General features: G+C 42.8%; 2 protein-coding genes across 7 annotated transcripts in view; one reads left to right on the top strand and one right to left on the bottom strand.

Moving 5' to 3' along the window:
* The first annotated feature begins 43 nt into the window (after positions 1 to 43).
* Positions 44 to 6,248, top strand: RAD1 (RAD1 checkpoint DNA exonuclease). Of its 4 annotated transcripts, none has more exons than XM_002714103.6 (6): positions 44 to 225; positions 576 to 822; positions 2,328 to 2,436; positions 3,005 to 3,263; positions 5,121 to 5,219; positions 5,873 to 6,248. In XM_002714103.6, exons 2-6 carry the CDS (start codon positions 625 to 627, stop codon positions 6,054 to 6,056), a joined length of 849 nt encoding a protein of 282 aa, XP_002714149.3. In that variant the 5' UTR covers positions 44 to 225; positions 576 to 624; the 3' UTR covers positions 6,057 to 6,248. The 4 variants fall into 4 exon arrangements, 2 of the variants coding, with proteins under 2 accessions (XP_002714149.3, XP_089168832.1); XM_089312706.1 differs by having other exon boundaries at positions 54 to 367; XR_016220125.1 differs by having other exon boundaries at positions 73 to 225; positions 3,037 to 3,263.
* A 4,700-nt stretch (positions 6,249 to 10,948) lies between these two features.
* The window catches only part of TTC23L (tetratricopeptide repeat domain 23 like), a 58,818-nt gene continuing 48,684 nt past the window's right edge, over positions 10,949 to 21,082 (bottom strand). For 2 of the 3 annotated variants that reach the window (XM_089312701.1, XM_089312703.1), the window contains exons 12-13: positions 13,690 to 13,800; positions 10,949 to 11,024 (exon numbers count right to left, since the gene is read on the bottom strand). In XM_089312701.1, coding sequence (XP_089168827.1) covers positions 13,719 to 13,800 — 82 coding nt within the window. In that variant the 3' untranslated portion in view covers positions 10,949 to 11,024; positions 13,690 to 13,718. Of the gene's footprint in view, positions 11,025 to 11,475; positions 11,604 to 13,689; positions 13,801 to 21,082 lie in introns of those variants that run through there. The other variant, XM_089312702.1, reaches the window with a different exon arrangement.

Genomic DNA, 21,082 nt, shown 5'->3' with positions numbered 1-21,082 from the left:
GCTCTTCCGCGACTCTCTGGCGCTTACTTCCGATCTCGGTGGTGCCGCCGTGCGACTCTCTAGGCCTCCTCCATCTCTGTGGTGACGGTGGCCGAAGCGGAGGGCTGGTCTGAAGAGAGTGGCGGGAGCTGAGCCGCCCGCTCCGTGGTATTCCGGGAGCTGCAGCTCGCCTGCTCGGTGTCCAGGCTGGGCCGGGCTCTCGGGTGTCTGGCCCCCTCTACAAGGGTAGGATTTCCGGCGCTCGCGATCCCGGCCCTAGGAAGCGGGTGGTCTCCCGCGGGCAGCTGAACTGGTTGTCTCGGACTCTGGGAGAAACTCTTAGGACCCGAGCGCCCCCACCCCGGTTGCCTGTCGGGTTGCAAGCCAGGTTGGTGGCGCGAGGTGGCCCGAGCGGATCCGGGGATAAGTGGCGTGACTGGCCCCCTAGTGCACCTCCTTTGTGGGTTGCGTGTTTTCGTTCTGAGCTACTTTCCCCGTGTTACCGTCCGCACTGGGAAGACAAGAATCCCCCGCAGGGTCACAGTTACAGTGGCGCCTCGCCTGGCCCCTTTCACGTTATCTCCGACCCCCGGCAGGTGCTCTGAGATCCGCGGGAGCGGGTGTGGGCCCCAGGTGCCAGGCAGGATGCCGCTGCTCACCCAGCGGATCCAGGACGAGAGTGTCCAGTACAGCCTAGTGGCCAGCCTGGACAACGTCAGGAACCTCTCCACGATCCTGAAAGCCATTCACTTCCGCGAGCACGCCACCTGCTTCGCTACTAAGAATGGAATCCGAGTCACAGTGGAAAATGCAAAGTGTGTGCAAGCCAACGCTTTCATCCAGGTACGCAACGGGCGCCTTCCAGCCCGAGAAAGGTCTCAGTATTAAGTCTGAAAACAGAATGGCGTTTAAGGTGTCTTCTCTCCTGGAAACATTCTTTCCCCATCTTAACAGAGATAATGGTGAATAATGATAATGATTGACGTTTATAAAGCTAAACCCTAGGCTAGCCAGTCCTCTAGGTGTTCGGCTCATCTGATCCTCACCGTAGCCCCACACCTTCTGTTGCTTCCGTTTTACGTATGTGCAAACAGTTAATCGATTTGCCAGCAGTCCCAACAGTTGAGATAAGAACCCCAAATGTTTGTTTCCAGACTATATGCTCTTTAGTAGCTATTTCCCTATTAGAAAAATGCTTTTCCTTCTTTTGGTTGTAATAGAATCTTACACAGAAATATTTGTATGGTTCAGAAAAGATTTTGGATTCTGCTCATTTTTTTTTTTTTTTAAGATTTATCTATTTATTTGAAAGTCAGAGTTACACAGAGAGAGGAGAGGCGGGGGGGGGGGGTGTCTTCCATCCACTGGTTCACTCCCCAGATGGCCACAACGGCCGGAGCTGCGCTGATCTGAAGCCAGGAGCCAGGAGCTTACTCCCGGTCTCCCACATAGTTGCGGGAGCGCAAGGACCTGGGCCATCTTGCTGGATTGGAAGCAGAGCAGCCAGGTCTCGAACCGGTGCCCATATGGGATGCGGGCGCTGCAGGCCAGGGAGTTAACCCACTGCACCACAGCGCCAGCCCCTCAGTTTTGTTTTGTTTTGTTTTTAAACACCTGAGTTCACAGTTATGACCCCAGGCATGGAAGAATAAATAAGACTTGATTCTTCTCAAAGAAACTGAAAACTAGTATCACACAATGCATTGTTAGATTGTTTTCCAAATGACCTTAGCCATACTGATGGGCACAAAAAAGGACAGTTTTACATGCAAGAACGGAGAGAGGGGCGGCTTTGTGGTATGGAGATCCTGGCGCCCCATATCTGTGTTGTTTCACGGCCAGGCCGCTCCACTTCTGATCCAGCTCCCTACTAATGGCCTGGGAAAGCACCAAAGGTGGCCCAAGTGCTTGGGCCCCTGCCACCCACACGGGAAACTAGGAAGAAGCTCCTGGCCCCTGGCCCTGGCTTGGTTCAACCCTGGCTGTTGCAGCCATCTGGGGAGTGAACCAGCATATGGAAACTCTTTTCTCCATCTCTCTGCCTGTGTAACTCTGACTTTCAAATAAGTAAATCCTTACCAGAAAAAAAAAAAAAAAAAAAAAAAACGGAGAGAAAGGACCCTTCACAAGGTTTTGCATGGGAGCTCCATTACTGTTGCATCTTCACTGAGCAGTAATGTTCTAATGGAAAACAGTTGACAAAACTAAGATGTTTTGATTGGTAATTAGGTAACATCTCATGGGGTCAGCACAGTATAGTTATTTTTAAAACAGTGAAACCTAGAATCTTATATGTGAGTTTTCAGTCTTTAATATGTGTAACCATCTCTGTGCTTATCTTCTCTTAGGCTGGAATATTTCAAGAGTTCATAGTTCAGGAAGAGTCCATTACTTTTCGCATTAATTTAACTGTCCTTTTAGACTGCTTATCAATTTTTGGATCAAGTCCTACGCCAGGTAAACCATTTTATTATAAAGACACAACAGCATTATACAGAATGAGAATAATGCAATGTTATTTAGCATAAAAGCATTTCTTTAAAAGAATTTCTTAAACCAGTTTCTTTGTCAGTGGTTACTCTTGTGGACCCTGACATTTTCGAGTGTCAAGTAAGAAAGAGTGTGTTTATAGGGCACTGGCAGTGCGGCACCACAGGTTAAGCTGCCACATCCCATAACGGAGTGCCAGAAAGCAATGTATTAAAACATGTATAACCAGAAATAGTGGAATTGTCAGGATAAAACTAAAGTATTTTATCTAGAGAACCATAGCTGAATTTTGCCTAATATCCAACTTGCTTTCCTACAAAATAAAATAATTCTTCTGGGGATTCCTATAGTTTTACATTTATGGTTACTGAATTCCTCCATTCCTAAAAATAATGCCCAAAAGAAATGAAAACATAACTTATAAACAGGATTTCTTAAGAATGCAAACAAATTTTGAATACAATAAATTGCTCCCAGAACTGGTTTCTGCTTTTCCCTGCCATTAACTAGCGGTGTGATTTCTTCACCATTTTAGGGACTCTAACTGCACTTCGGATGTGTTACCAGGGTTACGGCCACCCTTTGATGCTGTTTCTGGAAGAAGGCGGAGTGGTGACAGTCTGCAAGATCAATACTCAGGAGCCTGAGGATACTCTGGATTTTGATTTTTGCAGCACCAACGTTATTAATAAAATTATTCTGCAGTCAGAGGGACTCCGGGAGGCATTTTCCGAGTTGGATATGACAAGTGAGGTCCTACAGATCACCATGTCTCCTGACAAGCCTTATTTCAGGTACTTGAGAGCAGTATAGTTATGGTTATTTGGTCTGTATGCTGTCTCCTCACTGAAGATGTAGAATTTTTATGGTCAAACTTAATAGAATTTTCAGAACTTCCGTAATTTTACAGCTCAAGAAACTTAAGACCCAAGAAGACTCAATATATAGGATTTCATAGTTAGGTCACGTTGGTTTCTAGATGAGAAGCCCAGTCTCCTAATTCACAAATCAGTGGGGTTTTCATTGTCATACTACTGATGATTGTAAATCAGTTTATATCATGAAGAAAAATGCACTTAAATGTTTGGAGAAAGTGTTTGTGTTATATATATATATTTTTTCTTAATTCACCCTAGTTCAGGATGTAAAGGGGAGCAGATGTTTTCTCTACGTTTCATTTACTATTGATCACCTGCCATATGCAGATCCATCTTAGAGAGCATTATGAGAGGACTATGTTGAATTGAAGGTGAAGACACAGTGAAACAGCAGAGAACACACTTGCAAGCCCTTCAGAAGCATCCTGCTTAGAGATCCTTCTGATACCAGCAGACACATGGGTCCTGGAGGAGGATCTGCCAAAGAAAGCTTCCGGGGGAGGGCAATTGCAGTAGGAACACCTGTCAGAAACTGCCCAGCTGCTCCTGGCAAGTCTTTGCAGGATGAAAATTGATGTGAAGATTCTAACAATTCAGAGAGAAAAATCTAAATGTTTCTTTTCTCTTGAAATATTCTCTTGAAATACTAAGAGTAAGGAAGCTAAATACATAAGTGCTAAGAGGTAAAAGTTGTTTATTTTGTATCTACTTTAGAAGAATTTCATGCCTTTCTCATAGCATTAGGCAGTTAAAATTTTGGCTTTGGGTATTTTATTAAAATATTAGTCAAGAGGTGGGCATTTGACCCATTGGTGATATGAATTGCCATTACAGGCACTTAATAGTATTCTGTAGGACCCCTTTCTAAGTCATCTCTCTCACCATGCGAACTAGATATGATATTTTTCATCTCTAGGGTGGGAAATGATTTAGTGATGTGAAGGTGGGACTTGGTTAGGTCAAATTAAAGGTGCCTGTAATACTTGGGGTAATTGGATATATAGGTACAGCACTGACAAGTCAGTCTAATCTGGATATGTAGATTTGGGAACCAGCATCATGGCTGGGCATGGATGAAATGCTTAGAGGAAGGGGTTATGTTACAGAAAGAGAGAAGAATGGACTCTGGGAAAACTAACAGCTGGAAGATGGTGCATGAAGAAAATTGACACCTAGGTGTGTTTATCACTGCTCTTAGACCTACCAACATGCCATAGCAAAATCCCATAGCAAATGTCTAATAAATTTGTGGAGATCAAATCAACATATCCACATTTGCAAACTGTTTACACACAAGTGGTTGATACTGTGGAGCAAGGCAAATCATGAAACTGCCTTAAGATTCAGAAATGCTGCAGCTGGTTGGTGGTACAAGAGGGGACAGGATCCGAGGTTTACCGTGTACTTACCGTGTACTTCAGGGTTTTCCGTCAAGCGTCGGTTCTCTCTCCTTGTATATTTTTGACTTAAGGATAAGGAAAAGCTATTTGATAACAGTAGGATTAAGGAATGAAATTGAATGTCATGTCCACCCTCCCCCCATTACTTCTGCAACTTGATTTTCTTAAAGCTGTGGTGTAGTTGCCAGTTGCCCTATATTCCCACAGCATCCTGTGGGAATCTTTACTATGGCACTTGTTACAGTGCGTTGTAAACACTTAGATGTCTGTTTCACCTGCCAGAATGAGCTTCATAAGGAAATGTTTTATTTGGATCCTGATGTGGTTTAGTGTTGGGCCAAAGAATAAACAACTCGCTCATTTTCAATTGCAGGTTGTCTACTTTTGGAAATGCAGGAAGCTCCCACCTTGACTATCCCAAAGATTCTGATTTGATGGAAACATTCCTTTGTAATCAGACTCAAGTTAACAGGTTAGTTTTTGTTTTTGAAGATGTGTTTATTTATTTGAAAGGCAGAGTTATAGAGAGGCACAGGCAGAGAGAGAAAGAGAGGTCTTCCATCCACTGGTTCACTCCCCCAGATGGCTGCAATGGCCAGAGCTGCACTGATTGAAAGCCAAGAGCCAGGAGCTTCTTCTGGGTCTCCCAGGAAGGTACAGGGGCCCAAGGACTTGGACCATCTTCTACTACTTTCCCAGGCCATAGCGTAGAGTTGGATTGGAAGTGGAGCTGCCAGGACTCAAACCAGCACCCGTATGGGATGCTGGCACTGCAGGCAGCGGCTTTATCTGCTATGCCACAGCGCCAGCCCCAGGGTTAGTTCTTAATGTAGAGATTGCCACCAGTGATGAAGGTGAGGTTAAATGCCAAATTTTTCTTTAAAAATTAACTTTACTGTTAAAAGTATGTACTATTTTTTAAAAAGGAATGGTAGGCTGCTGGATTTACTTACTGAGTTGGAGTTGTAATAATGGATGAATAAAAAATGAAGAGAAAATATTAGTACTTAGATAAGTATTTTATTTTTACTGTGTGGTAGTTCTTGGCTAAGTTTTTGTCCTTTGCCTGGAATTGTAAGCACTGCATTATGTCCAAATCACAGCTTGTTATTTGTTCTTGTACAGGTACAAGATCTCTCTACTGAAACCCTCTACAAAGGCCTTAGTCCTGTCTTGTAAAGTATCCATTCGGACAGATAACCGAGGATTCCTCTCATTACAGTACATGATTAAAAATGAAGATGGACAAATATGTTTTGTGGAATATTACTGCTGCCCAGATGAAGAAGTTTGTGAATCTGAGTACTGAATGTGAGAACCGACAGGATACAAGTGTGACACATTTTGTTAGGTTGTGTTCTCATTCTGATATAGTACTCTTCATGATTTCTTCTTGGATTTTTTCCATATGGAAGAGGCATAGGGAAGAACTGGAACAAAAACCCTCTACTCTGAGTATTGCTGTAAATTTTGTAAATAAATATTTTCTTGTAGTCATAGATTTTCCAGTGTTAGACTGTCCTATGTTTCTGTTCTTTGAACTCGGGAATTAACTGTCAGCCAAGGCAAACAAATTATATATTCTCCAGTAGAACATTTCAGGAGTCTGTAAAGACTGTAAGTTTGATGAAGCTGTGGCTGAAATGTTCTTTTATTTATTCTCTATTAGAAAAACCAAACACGTGGGCATGACTTACTAGTTTGGATGTCCTGCTCAGACCGGCAGACTGGGAACTTGTCAGAAACTCTGCAGGTGGGGCCTACAATCTGTTTTACGCCTGCCAAAGTCTGGGACCACTAGTTTAAGGTGCTGTTTTAAAATAGTATTTAATTCCATTGAGGTGACAGCTTTTACATGTGATTTCTTCACAAATGCCGAAGTTGAGGCATTACTAAACCCATCTAAACAATTCTTTATATAACCTATTTTTATTTTTAAAGTATCCCTTTTGAAGAAATCTGTGTACAGGATATGAAACCGTCTTCAGAGTTCCAGACAAGAATTCCTCCTTGTTCTCAGGACTGCTAAATGTCCTCAGTACTCACTAGCTCCCTTCCATGACCTGTCACAGGTTTTTGGCCAAAGCAAGATACAGAAATCCAATCATTAAGGAATTTGGTAAATTCCTGGGTAGTTTTCACTAAAATAATTTGTGTAACATGTACATATTTTTGTATTTAATAAAATATATTATCTGACTTGTTCTCTACTAGAAAAAAAGTATAACTAAAATGAAGTTTCTGCCTGTGTTATAACTGCACTTGGAGAAGCAAATGGGCAAATTACATATTGTCAAAATATATTTGGTTCAGAACAGAAGTCTGAATTATGAAAATAATCTGTCAACATTTCAGGGACTATAATTTTCTTTTAAATTTAAAATAGGGTAGTTAGTTACATTTTTACTCATTGGTGTGTCCAATAACCTGAGTAGTGCCTATTATATAATAGGCATTTAAGAAACATTTGTTAGGGGCGGTGTTGTAGCATAGTGGATATAGCCTCCACCTGTAATGCTGGCATACTGTGAGCAATGGTTCGAGACCCAGCTGCTCCACTTCCAATCCAGTTTCCTGCTAACCTGCCTGGGAAAGCAGCAGAGGATGGCCCAAGTGCTTGGGCCCCTGTATGCACGTGTAAGATCTGAAAGAAGCTCCTGACTCCTGGCTTCAGCCTGGCCCAGTCCTAGCCATTGCAGCCATCTGAGGAGTGAACAAGTAGATGGAGGATTGCTCTCTCTCCCTGTCTCTTCCTCTAAGTCTGCATTTCAAATAAATAAATAAATCTTTAATTAAAAGAAGCATTTGTAAGAGGAAAGACTTCACTGTCAGATTATCTTGTAGCATCTTATTAATCACTTTAATTCTGATTATTTAGTTCTAAATGTATTTTGACCCAATGTATTTTTTAAGTTGTACTATTTTCAAATAAATTGATAATAAGGACAGAGGTGGACCTCTGGCACAGTGGGTAAGATGTCACTTGGGATGTGTGCAGCCCATATTGGATGTAGCCTGTGTTCAAGGACCAGCTAGCTGTGCCTCTGATTCCACCTTCCTGCTAATGCACACCTTCAGAGGCAACAGATGATGGCCCAAGTGCTTGGGTCCCTGCAACCCACTTGAGAAACCAGGACTGAGTTCCAGTTTCTGACTTCAGCCTGGCCCAGCCCTGGCTGTTGCAGGCATTTAGGCAATGAAGCAGTAGCTGGAAGATCTCTGTGTGTCTGCCTTTCAAAAAAATAACAAAAGATGAGGAAATAGAAATTAATTTTACACATTTAAAACTATCATTTTAGCTGCACATACCTTCAACTACTTAAAGTTCAGAAGCTAAATTCTAAGCCATCCTAACAGCATGCTACAGATTTAATCATTTCCTCTTCCTATGTGTTCTTTAAGAATTGTTTACTAGTAGTCTAACTTTATTTTTGTTCCTTTAGAGGACACAAGGTGGCGCCCATTCTCAGGTAGAGCAGGGATGCTCTTCTACCACTAGACTCTTTCACATACTGAGTTGCTGATTCCTGGCTGCTTTTTTTTTTTTTTTTTTTTTTAATGTTTATTTATTTGAAAGGCAGAGAGATGATTGCATCCACTGGTTCACTTTTAGATTTATTTATTTATCTATTTGAAAGGTAGAGAGAGACTTTTCCATCTACTGGGCACTCCTCAAATGGCCACAATGGCCAGAGCTGGGCCAATCTGAAGCCAGGAGCTTCTTCTGGGTCCCCAACTTGGGTACAGGGGCCCAAGGACCTGGGTCATCTTCCACTGCTTTCCCAGGTACATTAGCAGGGGGCCAGATTGGAAATAGAGCAGACGGGACTCGAACCAATACCCATATAGAATATGCGATGCTGGCACTGCAGGCCTTACCCACTGTGCCACAGCACCAGCCCCGATTCCTAGGTTCTTGTTGCAGGCATTTGAAGAGTGAAACAAGATCTGTATCTCTCTCACAGGCAGTGAAAATAATTCTTTGTAACTACCACTCATTATCACCACCATTTCATAAAACACTTTACCATCAAAATCTCAGAAAACAACTTTACACTGACAATAAAAAACAAAGTATTTAACAATTTTCAAATGCAAAAAACAGGTACACTATGAAATTTTATGACGCTACACTTCATGCTGTGGTTTCATTCACACACATTTGTCAATTTGGAGATCTTTAAAATTCAGGTCTCACAATATTGTAAAAGGTTTAAAATGTTGGTGTCGCTCAGAATGGGAGTCTGAATGGCTGCTGCTTTCTGGTTCTTTACCACAGCCATTGAAAATCCATTGTCAACCAGGTCTAGGGAACTGGGAACAATTCTGAGGCTACTGCAGTCAAGTCAGAGTATTCTAGGAACAGCAGCCCCGTCGCCAGGGAGGGCTACAATGAACAATGAGGGAAAGTGCCCATTTGATAAGCACTGCAGAGAAGGGTTCTAGGATGTAGATGCCTTCAGCCCCGCCTGCAACCTGGGACCTTGACTGCAAGTGCCACGCCTATAAGCATTGCAGTCGCAAGCTTAGCAATCTGTGAACAAGCCACAGCAGAACACTGCACACCACCGTCTCTTGGGTACCAACTGATTAGTAGACTTTGCAGGCTGGACCAATGACTGAAATAATTTCTTGGATGAAAATGTGGTTCTGTGAGTACTGAGTGAGCAGCAGAGGAGCTGGTAGGAAAACATGTGTCCCCACCGACGCAGGGTCTTTGAGTTCCACTACATCAGCTAAGACAATTGAGAAAGCATGAGAGCGGGAAAGTCAAGGCGTTGCTAACGTAACCTTGAAGGAAGGAACATAACTCAAGAGTGACGGTCTTACCTGGAAGTTCTTTCCCAACCAACCTCAGCGAGCGCTCCTCTCCAGACTGAGGGTCTTGAAGGCAGTTTGGCGAAGGTAGCGCAGCAGGGTGCAAAAGGTAACTGATCGTCTGCGATTCAGGAAGCCTGCTTTATAATCACCCGCTGACCTTGAACAAATCACTTAGCCTCTCCTGTTCCTTGTTTCTTCACTTAGAAAATGAAAAAAAAAGGTCCTTTCTGAATCACGTTACAACTTCAGCCAATCAGATGAGGACAAGTGATTCAGAAGGATCTGTGACTAAAAACACCTCCAAATAGTAGATCAACTGCTTAGCTATGAGAACTGAGTAGAAAGAAATCAAAGTTAGAGCAGGGGAAATGGGGGCCAGCATTGTGGAATAGAGGGTAAAGCTGCTGCCTGCGACGATGGCATCCGATGTGGGAGCCTGTTCAAATCCCAGCTGCTTCACTTCTGATCCAGCTACCTGCTGGTGGCCTGGGAAAAGCAGAGAAAGAGGGCCCAAGTGCTGGGGCCCCTGCACCCATGTAGGAGATCTGGAAGAAACTCCTGGCTTCTGGCTTCAGTCTGGCCCAGCACCAGCCATTGTGGCCATCTGGGGAGCAAAGCAGTGGATGGAAGACCTCTTCCCTCTCTAATTCTGACTTTCAAGCAAATAAATAAATTGAAAAAAAAAAAAGTGGGGGAGGAGGAATGGAAGATAACGGTGTCCCAAAGACATAAGAAATTATATCTTAGGGACTGGCACTGTGGCATAGTAGGTTAAGCTCCACCTGCAGTGCCAGTATCCCATACAGCTGCTGGTTTGTGTCCCAGCTGCTCCATTCCCGATCCAGCTCCCTGCTGATGCACCTGGGAGAGCAGAAGAGGACTGTCCAAGTGCTTGGGCCCTGCACCCACACAGGAAATGTGATGAAATTCCTGGCTCCTGGCTTCAGGCTGGCCCAGCCCTGATGGTTGTAGCCATTTCAGGAATAAACCAGCAGATGGAAGACCTTTCTCTCTGTCTCTCCTTCTCTCTATCTCTCTGTAATTCTGCCTTTCAAATAATCTTTAAAAAAAAAAAAAGAAAAAAAGAAAGAAAAAAAGAGAAAGGAAGAAAGGAAGAAAGAAGAGAAAAGAGAAGACAAGACAAGACAAGACATAAGTTAAATCAACATGTGTCTAAAAGCTTTCTTTCCTCCAAGTTACAGGTCAGGGTCCTGGTTTCTAATGACTCTTGGGTGCTTTACCTGTAATGCTGCTGCTAAGTGAACCTTTATCTCCAGAGTCTTTAGTAAAAAAAAATAAAAATTAAAAAATTAAAAAAAGTGCGGTCTGGCTTTTGATCTGCACTGCTAGCCGTGTTGACAAACATTTTGTAGTCCAGGATTTTTGTTATCAACAAGGTTGCCTTTATTGTTGGCTCTCTTGTATAGAGGTTTACTCTTTACTGATAACAGAAGACCTACAGGAAAGGAAAAAACCATTTGTGCATTTTTCTGGGTTTTGGCTCATTTTTTCTCCTTCACTACAGGGCCCCTCTCTCCCAGCACCACATCACTGCCTTATCCAAGCTGGATGGCTGCACTCACCACGTACCCCATACGCCTCAAATTCTGACTTCCAAGAGGCCTCCAGAGCGGGCCCGGCATCTTGAGTTTTCCTGCTTACAAGATCACAGTGGACCTGTTGCCGAGTGACGTCACAGCTGCCCTACTGTGGTAGCATAAAGCATTCCTCACACGTGTATGGTGCTGCTGGTATAAACAGACCTACTGCACTGTAGTCACATACCAGCATGACGCTTAGGGCCCATAACACCTGAAGGCGCTAATAAGTGGCTATGTGACTGACTCGTGTTGTCACCATATTTTTATCATTACTTTAGTGTGTACTCCTATTTGTAAAAAATGAAAGACTGTAAAATAATCCGCTGTGTCACGCCAGCAGCAGCCTGCCGTCTCTCGATTGCATCAGGATGCCACATCAAGCGCTGGCTGAGAGCACCGGGGTCTCTCTAAGTCCACTCTATACTCGATGATGTCTGTGCAAGGGAGAAATTGTGTAGCAGCACACTTCTTGGAACACATTCCCATTGTTCAGGCACGCACGTCAGCTCCCGGCTCACTTATCTAAGGTAGGGCCTCATGTACTCCATGACTTTCAGGGGACTTTTCCCACAAGTGGAGAGATTTGAAGCCCAGAGACCTTGTAAAACCTCTGAGTGCCCAATACCGGAGGAGTTGAGCTGGAGTTACAAGTAATATGGTCCAAAAGACTGACCCCAAAAGTTTCTATTGTTCTTCTATCACCTATTTTTACCTCTGTGTATTTTTTTCATAGCCCTCACTTCCCTGAGAAAAATGCATATTGTTCCAGAGCAGTTGGCAGTTAGCTTAGTGGTTAGGATGCCCTTGTCCCACGTCAGAGTGCCTGGCTTTGCTGACTGGCTCCAGATCCTGACCCTGGCTAATGCACAGCTTGGGACATAATGGTATGGCTGGAGTGCCTGGGATCTTTCCTCCATGGGGGAGACCTGGACAGAGTTTCTGGTTCCTGGCTTTGGCCTCAGCCCAGCAACAGGGAGAGGATGCATGCAGAGTTCACAGCAGAAGGTCTGGCCCCATGGCAATCATGTGTGGAATAATGGCTATTTTACTTTTATGGAAACCTTGGCTTTGACCTTACCACCTTTAGTTGCACCACTGGGACGCGAAGCACTTGCCGACAGGGGCTGGCGACTTGGAAAAGGTTATTTGGTGACTGAACCGACATATGGGATGTCTCTCATATAAATAAATAAATAGTTTCACAGAAATGTGAGATACAAAATTCTGTGAGAAACATGGCCTTTTTTAATATGCAAATTCCACTACAGACTTCAGTTTATTCTCTACTACTGGTCTGTATGATATACAGAAAGCTGATTGGCACTTTAACTTCCTTAGCAGTAAACCAAGAGATAATGGTACTGCAAATTAGCAGAGGATAAAGACACATTAATTCAGTTGCTCAGGGGCCGCATGAGATCAGAGATGGACAAATAAACTGCCTGGGACAGTAACTAGAAATCAGTCTACTACCCTGCCACCACAAGGTGGCAGGCTTCCCCTTCCCTGAAATCTCCTGTTCCCTGAAAGGCCCAATAGACTTCCACCATGTCTATCTTGTTGAGGTTTAAGTGTGTGTCAGCACTGTCTTCTCTATGATATTATCTGTGCATCCAGGAGTTTATAAGCCCTAGATCACTTCTGAGATGTTAACCAAAATGTTTTCCACATCAGCTCAGGGGTAACTTTTCCAAGTCACCAGCCCCTGTCGGCCAAGTGCTCCGTGTCCCAGTGGTGTAACTGGAAGATGGTAAGGTCAAAACCCAGGTTTCCATAAAAATTAAATAGCCATTATCCCACACCTGATTACCATGGGCCAGGCCTTCTGCTGTGAACTCTGCATGAATTCTCTCGATTATTCCCACAACAATGCTGAAGGACAGGTACTCATCCCCAGGACTGTAATCTGGAAAGTGCTGATTCATTTTGGGGACTTTAACCAGGTTGGCTGTCTTCGGAACTACTTCTCTTAATCATGAATCATAAATTAGTTCATAAGGTGATGTTGACATCATGTTTCTATGATCAAATAAAGCAGTCTGTTGGTGAGCCAGATCTTGTTCAGAAAGACTTCATTATGTCCTGAGGTAGGCTCCAGATTCTTAACCACACCACAACAGAATTCTTGTGACCTTACTTCAAGCATGTGCTATATCCTTTGCTTTAAACAAAACCGAACCTTAGCTTTTCTGCTTTGCTTCTAAACCTAGTGTAAGGTTTTATTTGCCAAAATGGAAATCACTGACCATTCCAAAAAGAATTCAAGTGAGTAAAAATACATATTTTTTAAAAAAACAAAATAGATTTGTTCTCACTATGCCAATAGAGACCTTTCAAATATGAAGAGACTTCAGGAGACTTTCAGGAAAGTAACCTGTGTCACTTTGTTAACCTAGTTTATTTTTTTGCCTAAACAAATTTCTGTCACACAGATATGTAAGCAGACAGCCCTTGGAATCAGCATTCTTTGCATTCCCCTTTAAGAAATGTTGCCCTAGACAACACCTAAGAGGTACTCACCATGCCACTCCTGGGGTCTGCTGCCTCAGTCATGCTTCGGTGCCCTTGCACATGGAGCTCCTTCCTCCTGGAATGGCTTCTCTCCTCCATTGGGATGAACTGGTGTTTGCCCTTTAAGAAAGAGCCCAAATGTCACCCTCTCAGGAAGCCCTTCCAGCTCTCACAGTCTCTCTGCTCTCGTTGCACTGAGACCTCGATTCCAGAACTCCGACTCCATGTTTCATTTTTTCTTCATGTTTGTCTCTTGTACTCGACTGCTGTTCTCTTAAGATTAATGATCGTGTTTTATTTATCCCCTTTAGCACCTGCAGCTCTAACTGCACCTGGCACTTAAGAGGTGCTAACCAGCTGTTTGTTGAAGGAATGAATGAAGATGAAGAAATCGAGGTGCAGAATGTTTAAGTAACTTAAAGCCACAGAGCAGAGCTGGGATTCACACAGGAAGTGCCTTGTCTCGGAGCATAGTGCTCTTTCCTCCACACCTGCATAGCAAATGCGTGGCAGAAATGCAGCTTTTTCCCTACTCATACTCCATGGCAGAAAACACCACTAAATCAAGCTCCACCAAACACAAGCTTTCTGGAATCTCAGGCATCACTCCAGGAAACCAGTGGTCCTTTTGCTCTCTTCCCCTTCCTCTGGGTCTCTTGTTGTGAGCATGGCAGACTGGTTATTGATAGTGGGGCTCCCCACTGCTCTGCTAAAGACAAATTATACTGAGCTGGCTCCTTGTGGCTTAGCAACACCTGATCCCCATAAGGGAGCCCCTAAAGCAGGAAACTCAAGGCTCCTGAGTTCTCTTCTTTATCTGTCCCAGTGCCTCCAGCTATTCCTAGAACCTTGATTTGGAAAAATGCTGCTCCTTGGCGCGTGAATGCTGCATGGATCGTGCCCTGCACTCATTCAGACCAAGGCTTTGCTAGCTATTTCTTTCCCTTCACTGAGGTAGCGTGGGGCTATTTACTAACAAAGGATAGGACAGGAATATAAAAGCAAGTTACAGAGCCTAACATTTCATCAGTAAGGTCTCACCCAAGACTGGTCTGGCCACCACAAAACATACTGGGCTTAGCATCCATTTTCTTTCTCCTTGCTACAGGTTTTCTCTGAACACAATCACCCCAAAACACCCACTCTCCTCCTATTTCCCTTTGGCTTCCTCCCTAGCCCACAAGAGGCTGTTCCATTTTGTTCAAATGATCAACAGGATAATAGATTACTAATAAGCTAAGGGGCACTGAGGTACTTTCCCCCTTCGCCTTCTTATAAAGACAGCCTGTTGAGGCTGGCACTATGGCGTACCAAGTAAAGTGGCTGCCTGTGATACCAGCATCCCATATGGGCACTGGTTTGAGTACCAGCTGCTCCACTTCCAATCCAGCTCCCTGCTAATGAGCCTGAGAAAGCAGCAGAAGATGGCCCAATTGTTTGGTTTCCTGCACCCACATGGGAGACCCGGAAGACGTTCCTGGCTCCTGGACTCAGACTGGCCCAGCTCCAGCCATTGAAGCCATCTGAAGAGTGAACCAGCAGATGGAAGACCTCTGTCTCTGTCTTTCCCTCTCTATCTGTGACTCTCTCAAATAAATAAATCTTAAAAAAAAAAAAAAAAGAATACATGGAATGATTTTTAAAAAGAGAGGGAGAACATGTTGCCTCTATTTGCTCTTTCTGCTGGCTTTGACAGCATTAGACCAATCAACAATTACACTGAAATAATTTCCGGCAGGCATGTCCTAGAGATGACTGACAGGGACAAGGATGACACTGATGCTCCATGCTTTCAAGCTTCCTATCAGTTTGGATGAACACGCAGAGTTGTAAAAATATTTACTGAACACTTACTGTAAACCAAATACTGTGCTAAAGCTTTGTGTAATAATCTCATTTATTCTTCATTATGTTTTAGTATATTATCGTCTAGTATATTACTCTATGACTTTAACAATACATTCCTCTGGTTTCCGGCAAGATGGCGGAATAGGAAGGGAGCACACTGATAGTCTGGGGAGAGATAGTTTAATAAAAGTGGAGATACTGCAGGTTCAAGGAAGAGTAGGGGAGGAAACAGCAGAAGAAACTCTTCCGGAACACGTGACTCACAGCGGACCTGCGTGGAGAGCGTGGGAGCCCACAGTTCGGGACACCAGTGGCAGACTCAACACACCAGCGCTGGAACGCGAGGTGAGCCGAACCTCAATAGCCCGAGACACCGGCAGGCAAGTGGAGAGAGGAGACTAGAGGGAACGACCCCTGGGGGGGGGGGGGGGAGTTCACAAGGCTAACTGGAAGAGAGAGAGAGAGAAAAAAAAAAAGGGTGACTAGTACGGACACGGGTTTCTCTCTCTCCGCTCACCTCTCAAGGGCGAGCAAGACAAAGAGCAGGCACCATCTTGGACATACGTCATAAGCAGAGCGACCTCAGGTCTGCACCGGCCCTGAGCCTAGCAGACAAACCTGACTCTGGGCGGGGCGAATTAACAGGAGATTAGGACCTAGTAAATTTGTGGTGCTACTGAACTGAGACTGTGAAAAAAGAGACGGTGGGGGAGAGAACTCACGGAATTCACGTGAGCACTCTCCAGAGACGCTACAATTCCGTAACTTTGGCAACCCAGTGGGAGGCTGAAGGAGAATTTGAGCCCACTCTGAGGGCCGAACAGATTCCCTGTGGGGTTCTTGGGAAAGAGCTTCCGATCTCTGGCTCCTGTGGGTATATCATTTGCCTGCTAACTACCTCCAACTTCGTTCAGCTGTGCGGAATTACTTCCCTTTTGAATCAAAAAAAAAAAAGAAAGAGAGAGAGAGAGATTTACCACGCCTAACCTGGGAGTGTCACCTTTGGCACACCAAACAGAGCTCTCAGGCCACACCCATCTCAAGCCCTAAGGCTCCATCAAAAACAGATAGTCCACTTAATCTAGAGTCATAGTATAACAAGAAAAAGCACCACAGTGAAGAAACCAAATATCTCCAATATGCCAAATAACAAACGCAAAAACCGAGGTAATAAAAACAAGGAAGTCACCATGACGCCCTCAAATGAAAAAGACACCCCAATTCAAGATTATGAAGATGATGACATAGAAGAAATGCAAGAAGCAGATCTCAAAAAATTGATAAGAACATTAAGAAGTTCTCAAAAACAAATTCTGGAACTACACAAATCCTTAATGGACAAGATAGAAAATCTCTCTCATGAAAATGAAATATTAAGGAGGAATCAAAATGAAACGAAACAACTAGTACAACAGGAAACTGTGATAGTGACTGAAGTGAAGAATTCAATAGATCAAATGAAAAACACAATAGAGAGCCTTACAAACAGAATGGGTGAAGCAGAAGAGAGAATATCGGACTTAGAAGACAGAGAACAGGAAAGGATACAGTCAGACCAAAGAAAAGAAGAGGAAATTAGAAATCTAAAACATATTGTCAGGAATCTTCAGGATACTATTAAAAAACCCAACGTTCGGGTTCTAGGAGTTCCTGAAGGCATGGAGAGGGAGAAAGGATTAGAAGGCCTTTTTAGTGAGATATTAGCAGAAAATTTCCCAGGTTTGGAGAAGGACAGAGAAATCCTAGTACAGGAAGCTCACAGAACCCCTAATAAACACGACCAAAAGAGATCCTCACCACAACACGTTGTAATTAAACTCTCCACAGTGAAACATAAAGAAAAGATCCTAAAATGTGCAAGAGAGAAACGTCAGATTACTCTCAGAGGATCTCCAATCAGACTCACAGCTGACTTCTCATCAGAAACTCTAAAAGCTAGGAGGGAATGGCGAGATATAGCCCAGGTACTAAGAGAGAACAACTGCCAGCCCAGAATATTATATCCTGCAAAGCTATCATTTGTGAATGAAGGTGAAATAAAGACTTTTCATTGCAAACAGAAATTGAAAGAATTTGTTGCCACTCGTCCAGCCCTGCAAAAGATGCTTAAAGATGTGTTACACACAGAAACACAGAAACACGGTCATCAATATGAAAGAAGGTAAAGGAAGGAAACCAAGGAAGGAAAGCTCACAGCAAAAGATCACAGGGAATTCAAAGCATATATATTTGGCAAATGGCAGGGCAAAGTTACCACTTATCATTAGTCACTTTGAACGTGAATGGCCTGAACTGTCCAGTTAAAAGACACCGATTGGCTGATTGGGTTAAGGAACAAAACCCATCTATTTGCTGCTTACAAGAAACACATCTTTCCAACAAAGATCCATACAGACTGAAAGTGAAAGGCTGGAAAAAGATATACCATGCCAACAGAAATGAAAAAAGAGCGGGCGTAGCCATCTTAATACCGGACAACATAAACTTTACCACAAAAACTGTTAAGAGAGACAAAGAGGGACACTATATCATGATTAAGGGATCAATTCAACAGGAAGATATAATGATTATCAATGTATATGCACCTAACTACAGGGCACCAGTTTATCTAAAAGATTTATTAATGGACTTAAAGGGAGACTTAGACCCCAATACAGTAGTACTGGGGGACTTCAATACTCCACTCTCAGAAATAGACAGATCATCCGGTCAGAAGATCAACAAGGATACAGTAGATTTAAATGACACTATAGCCCAAATGGATCTAACAGATATCTACAGAACTTTCAATCCTACAGCTAAAGACTTACATTCAGCAGTGCATGGAACCTTTTCTAGGATTGACCACATACTAGGCCATAAAGCAAGTCTCAGCAAATTTAAAAGAATTAGAATTAAACCATGCAGCTTCTCAGGCCACAGTGGAATGAAGTTGGAAATTAGCAACTCAGGAATCCCTAGAGCATATGCAAACACATGGAGATTGAACAACATGCTCCTGAATGAACAATGGGTCATAGAAGAAATCAAAAGAGAAATCAAAAACTTTCTGGAAGTAAATGAGGATAACAGCACAACATACCAAAACTTATGGGACGCAGCAAAAGCAGTGTTAAGAGGAAAGTTTATATCAATAGGTGCCTACATCAAGAAATTGGAAAGGCACCAAATAGATGAGCTTTCAATTCACCTCAAGGATCTAGAAAACCTAGGATGTAGAAAACCTACAGCAAACCAGACCCAAATCTAGTAGGAGAAGAGAAATAATTAAAAACAGAGAAGAAATCAACAGGATTGAATCAAGAAAAACATTACAAAAAATCAGCCAAATGAAGAGCTGGTTTTTTGAAAAAATAAACAAAATTGACACCCCATTGGCCCAACTAACTAAAAAAAGAAGAGAAAAGACCCAAATCAATAAAATCAGACATGAAAAAGGAAATGTAACAACAGACACCACAGAAATAAAAAGAATCATCAGAAATTACTACAAGGACTTGTATGCCAGCAAACAGGGAAACCTATCAGAAATGGATAGATTCCTGGACACATGCAACCTGCCTAAATTGAACCAGGAAGACATCGAAAACCTAAACAGACCCATAACTGAGACAGAAATTGAAACAGTAATAAAGGCCCTCCCAACAAAGAAAAGCCCAGGACCAGATGGATTCACTGCTGAATTCTACCAGACATTTAAAGAAGAACTAACTCCAATTCTTCTCAAACTATTCAGAACAATCGAAGAAGAGGGAATCCTCCCAAATTCTTTCTATGAAGCCAGCATCACCTTAATTCCTAAGCCAGAGAAAGATGAAGCACTGAAAGAGAATTACAGACCAATATCCCTGATGAACATAGATGCAAAAATCCTCAATAAAATTCTCGCCAATAGAATGCAACAACACATCAGAAAGATCATCCACCCAGACCAAGTGGGATTTATCCCTGGTATGCAGGGATGGTTTAATGTGCGCAAGACAATCAATGTGATACACCACATCACCAGACTGCAGAAGAAAAACCATATGATTATCTCAATAGATGCCGAGAAAGCATTTGATAAAATACAATACCCGTTCATGATGAAAACTCTAAGCAAACTGGGTTTGGAAGGAACATTCCTCAATACAATCAAAGCAATCTATGAAAAACCCACAGCCAACATCCTATTGAATGGGGAAAAGTTGGAAGCATTTCCACTGAGATCTGGTACCAGACAGGGATGTCCCCTCTCACCACTGCTATTCAATATAGTTCTGGAGGTTCTAGCCAGAGCTATTAGGCAAGAAAAAGAAATTAAAGGGATACAAATTGGGAAGGAAGAACTCAAACTATCCCTCTTTGCAGATGACATGATTCTGTATTTAGGGGACCCAAAGAACTCTACTAAGAGACTATTGGAACTCATAGAAGATTTTGGCAAAGTAGCAGGGTATAAAATCAATGCACAAAAATCAACAGCCTTTGTATACACAGACAATGCCATGGCTGAGGAAGAACTTCTAAGATCAATCCCATTTACAATAGCTACAAAAACAATCAAATACCTTGGAATAAACTTAACCAAGGACGTTAAAGATCTCTACGATGAAAATTACAAAACCTTAAAGAAAGAAATAGAGGAGGATACCAAGAAATGGAAAAATCTTCCATGCTCATGGATTGGAAGAATCAATATCATCAAAATGTCCATTCTCCCAAAAGCAATTTACAGATTCAATGCAATACCAATCAAGATACCGAAGACCTTCTTCTCAGATCTGGAAAAAATGGTGCTGAAATTTATATGGAGGCACAAGAGACCTCGAATAGCTAAAGCAATCTTGTACAACAAAAACAAAGCCGGAGGCATCACAATACCAGATTTCAGGACATACTACAGGGCAGTTGTAATCAAAACAGCATGGTACTGGTACAGAAACAGATGGATAGACCAATGGAACAGAATTGAAACACCAGAAATCAACCCAAACATCTACAGCCAACTTATATTTGATCAAGGATCTAAAACTAATTCCTGGAGCAAGGACAGTCTATTCAATAAATGGTGCTGGGAAAATTGGATTTCCACGTGCAGAATCATGAAGCAAGACCCCTACCTTACACCTTACACAAAAATCCACTCAACATGGATTAAAGACCTAAATCTACGACCTGACACCATCAAGTTACTAGAGAACATTGGAGAAACCCTTCAAGATATTGGCACAGGCAAAGAATTTCTGGAAAAGACCCGGGAGGCACAGGCAGTCAAAGCCAAAATCAACTATTGGGATTGCATCAAATTGAGAAGTTTCTGTACTGCAAAAGAAACAGTCAGGAGAGTGAAGAGACAACCGACAGAATGGGAAAAAATATTTGCAAACTATGCAAGAGATAAAGGGTTAATAACCAGAATCTACAAAGAAATCAAGAAACTCCACAACATCAAAACCAACAACCCACTTAAGAGTTGGGCCAAGGACCTCAATAGACATTTTTCAAAAGAGGAAATCCAAATGGCCAACAGGCACATGAAAAAATGTTCAAGGTCATTAGCAATCAGGGAAAT

Source organism: Oryctolagus cuniculus, chromosome 14, assembly GCF_051225735.1.
Source record: "Oryctolagus cuniculus isolate XC-2025 breed Fujian yellow rabbit chromosome 14, ASM5122573v1, whole genome shotgun sequence".
Taxonomy (NCBI): Eukaryota; Metazoa; Chordata; class Mammalia; order Lagomorpha; family Leporidae; genus Oryctolagus; species Oryctolagus cuniculus.
The sequence above is the reverse complement of the archived record's forward strand: the minus strand, read 5'-3'. Positions and strand labels throughout refer to the sequence as shown.

Bases quoted from the DNA above. Each gene is read 5' to 3' on its own strand.
- RAD1 (XM_002714103.6), top strand. From the start codon at position 625: ATGCCGCTGCTCACCCAGCGGATCCAGGACGAGAGTGTCCAGTACAGC. The intron at 823-2,327 runs GTACGCAACGGG...ATCTTCTCTTAG, and splicing joins AAGCCAACGCTTTCATCCAG to GCTGGAATATTTCAAGAGTT. The intron at 2,437-3,004 runs GTAAACCATTTT...TCACCATTTTAG, and splicing joins TGGATCAAGTCCTACGCCAG to GGACTCTAACTGCACTTCGG.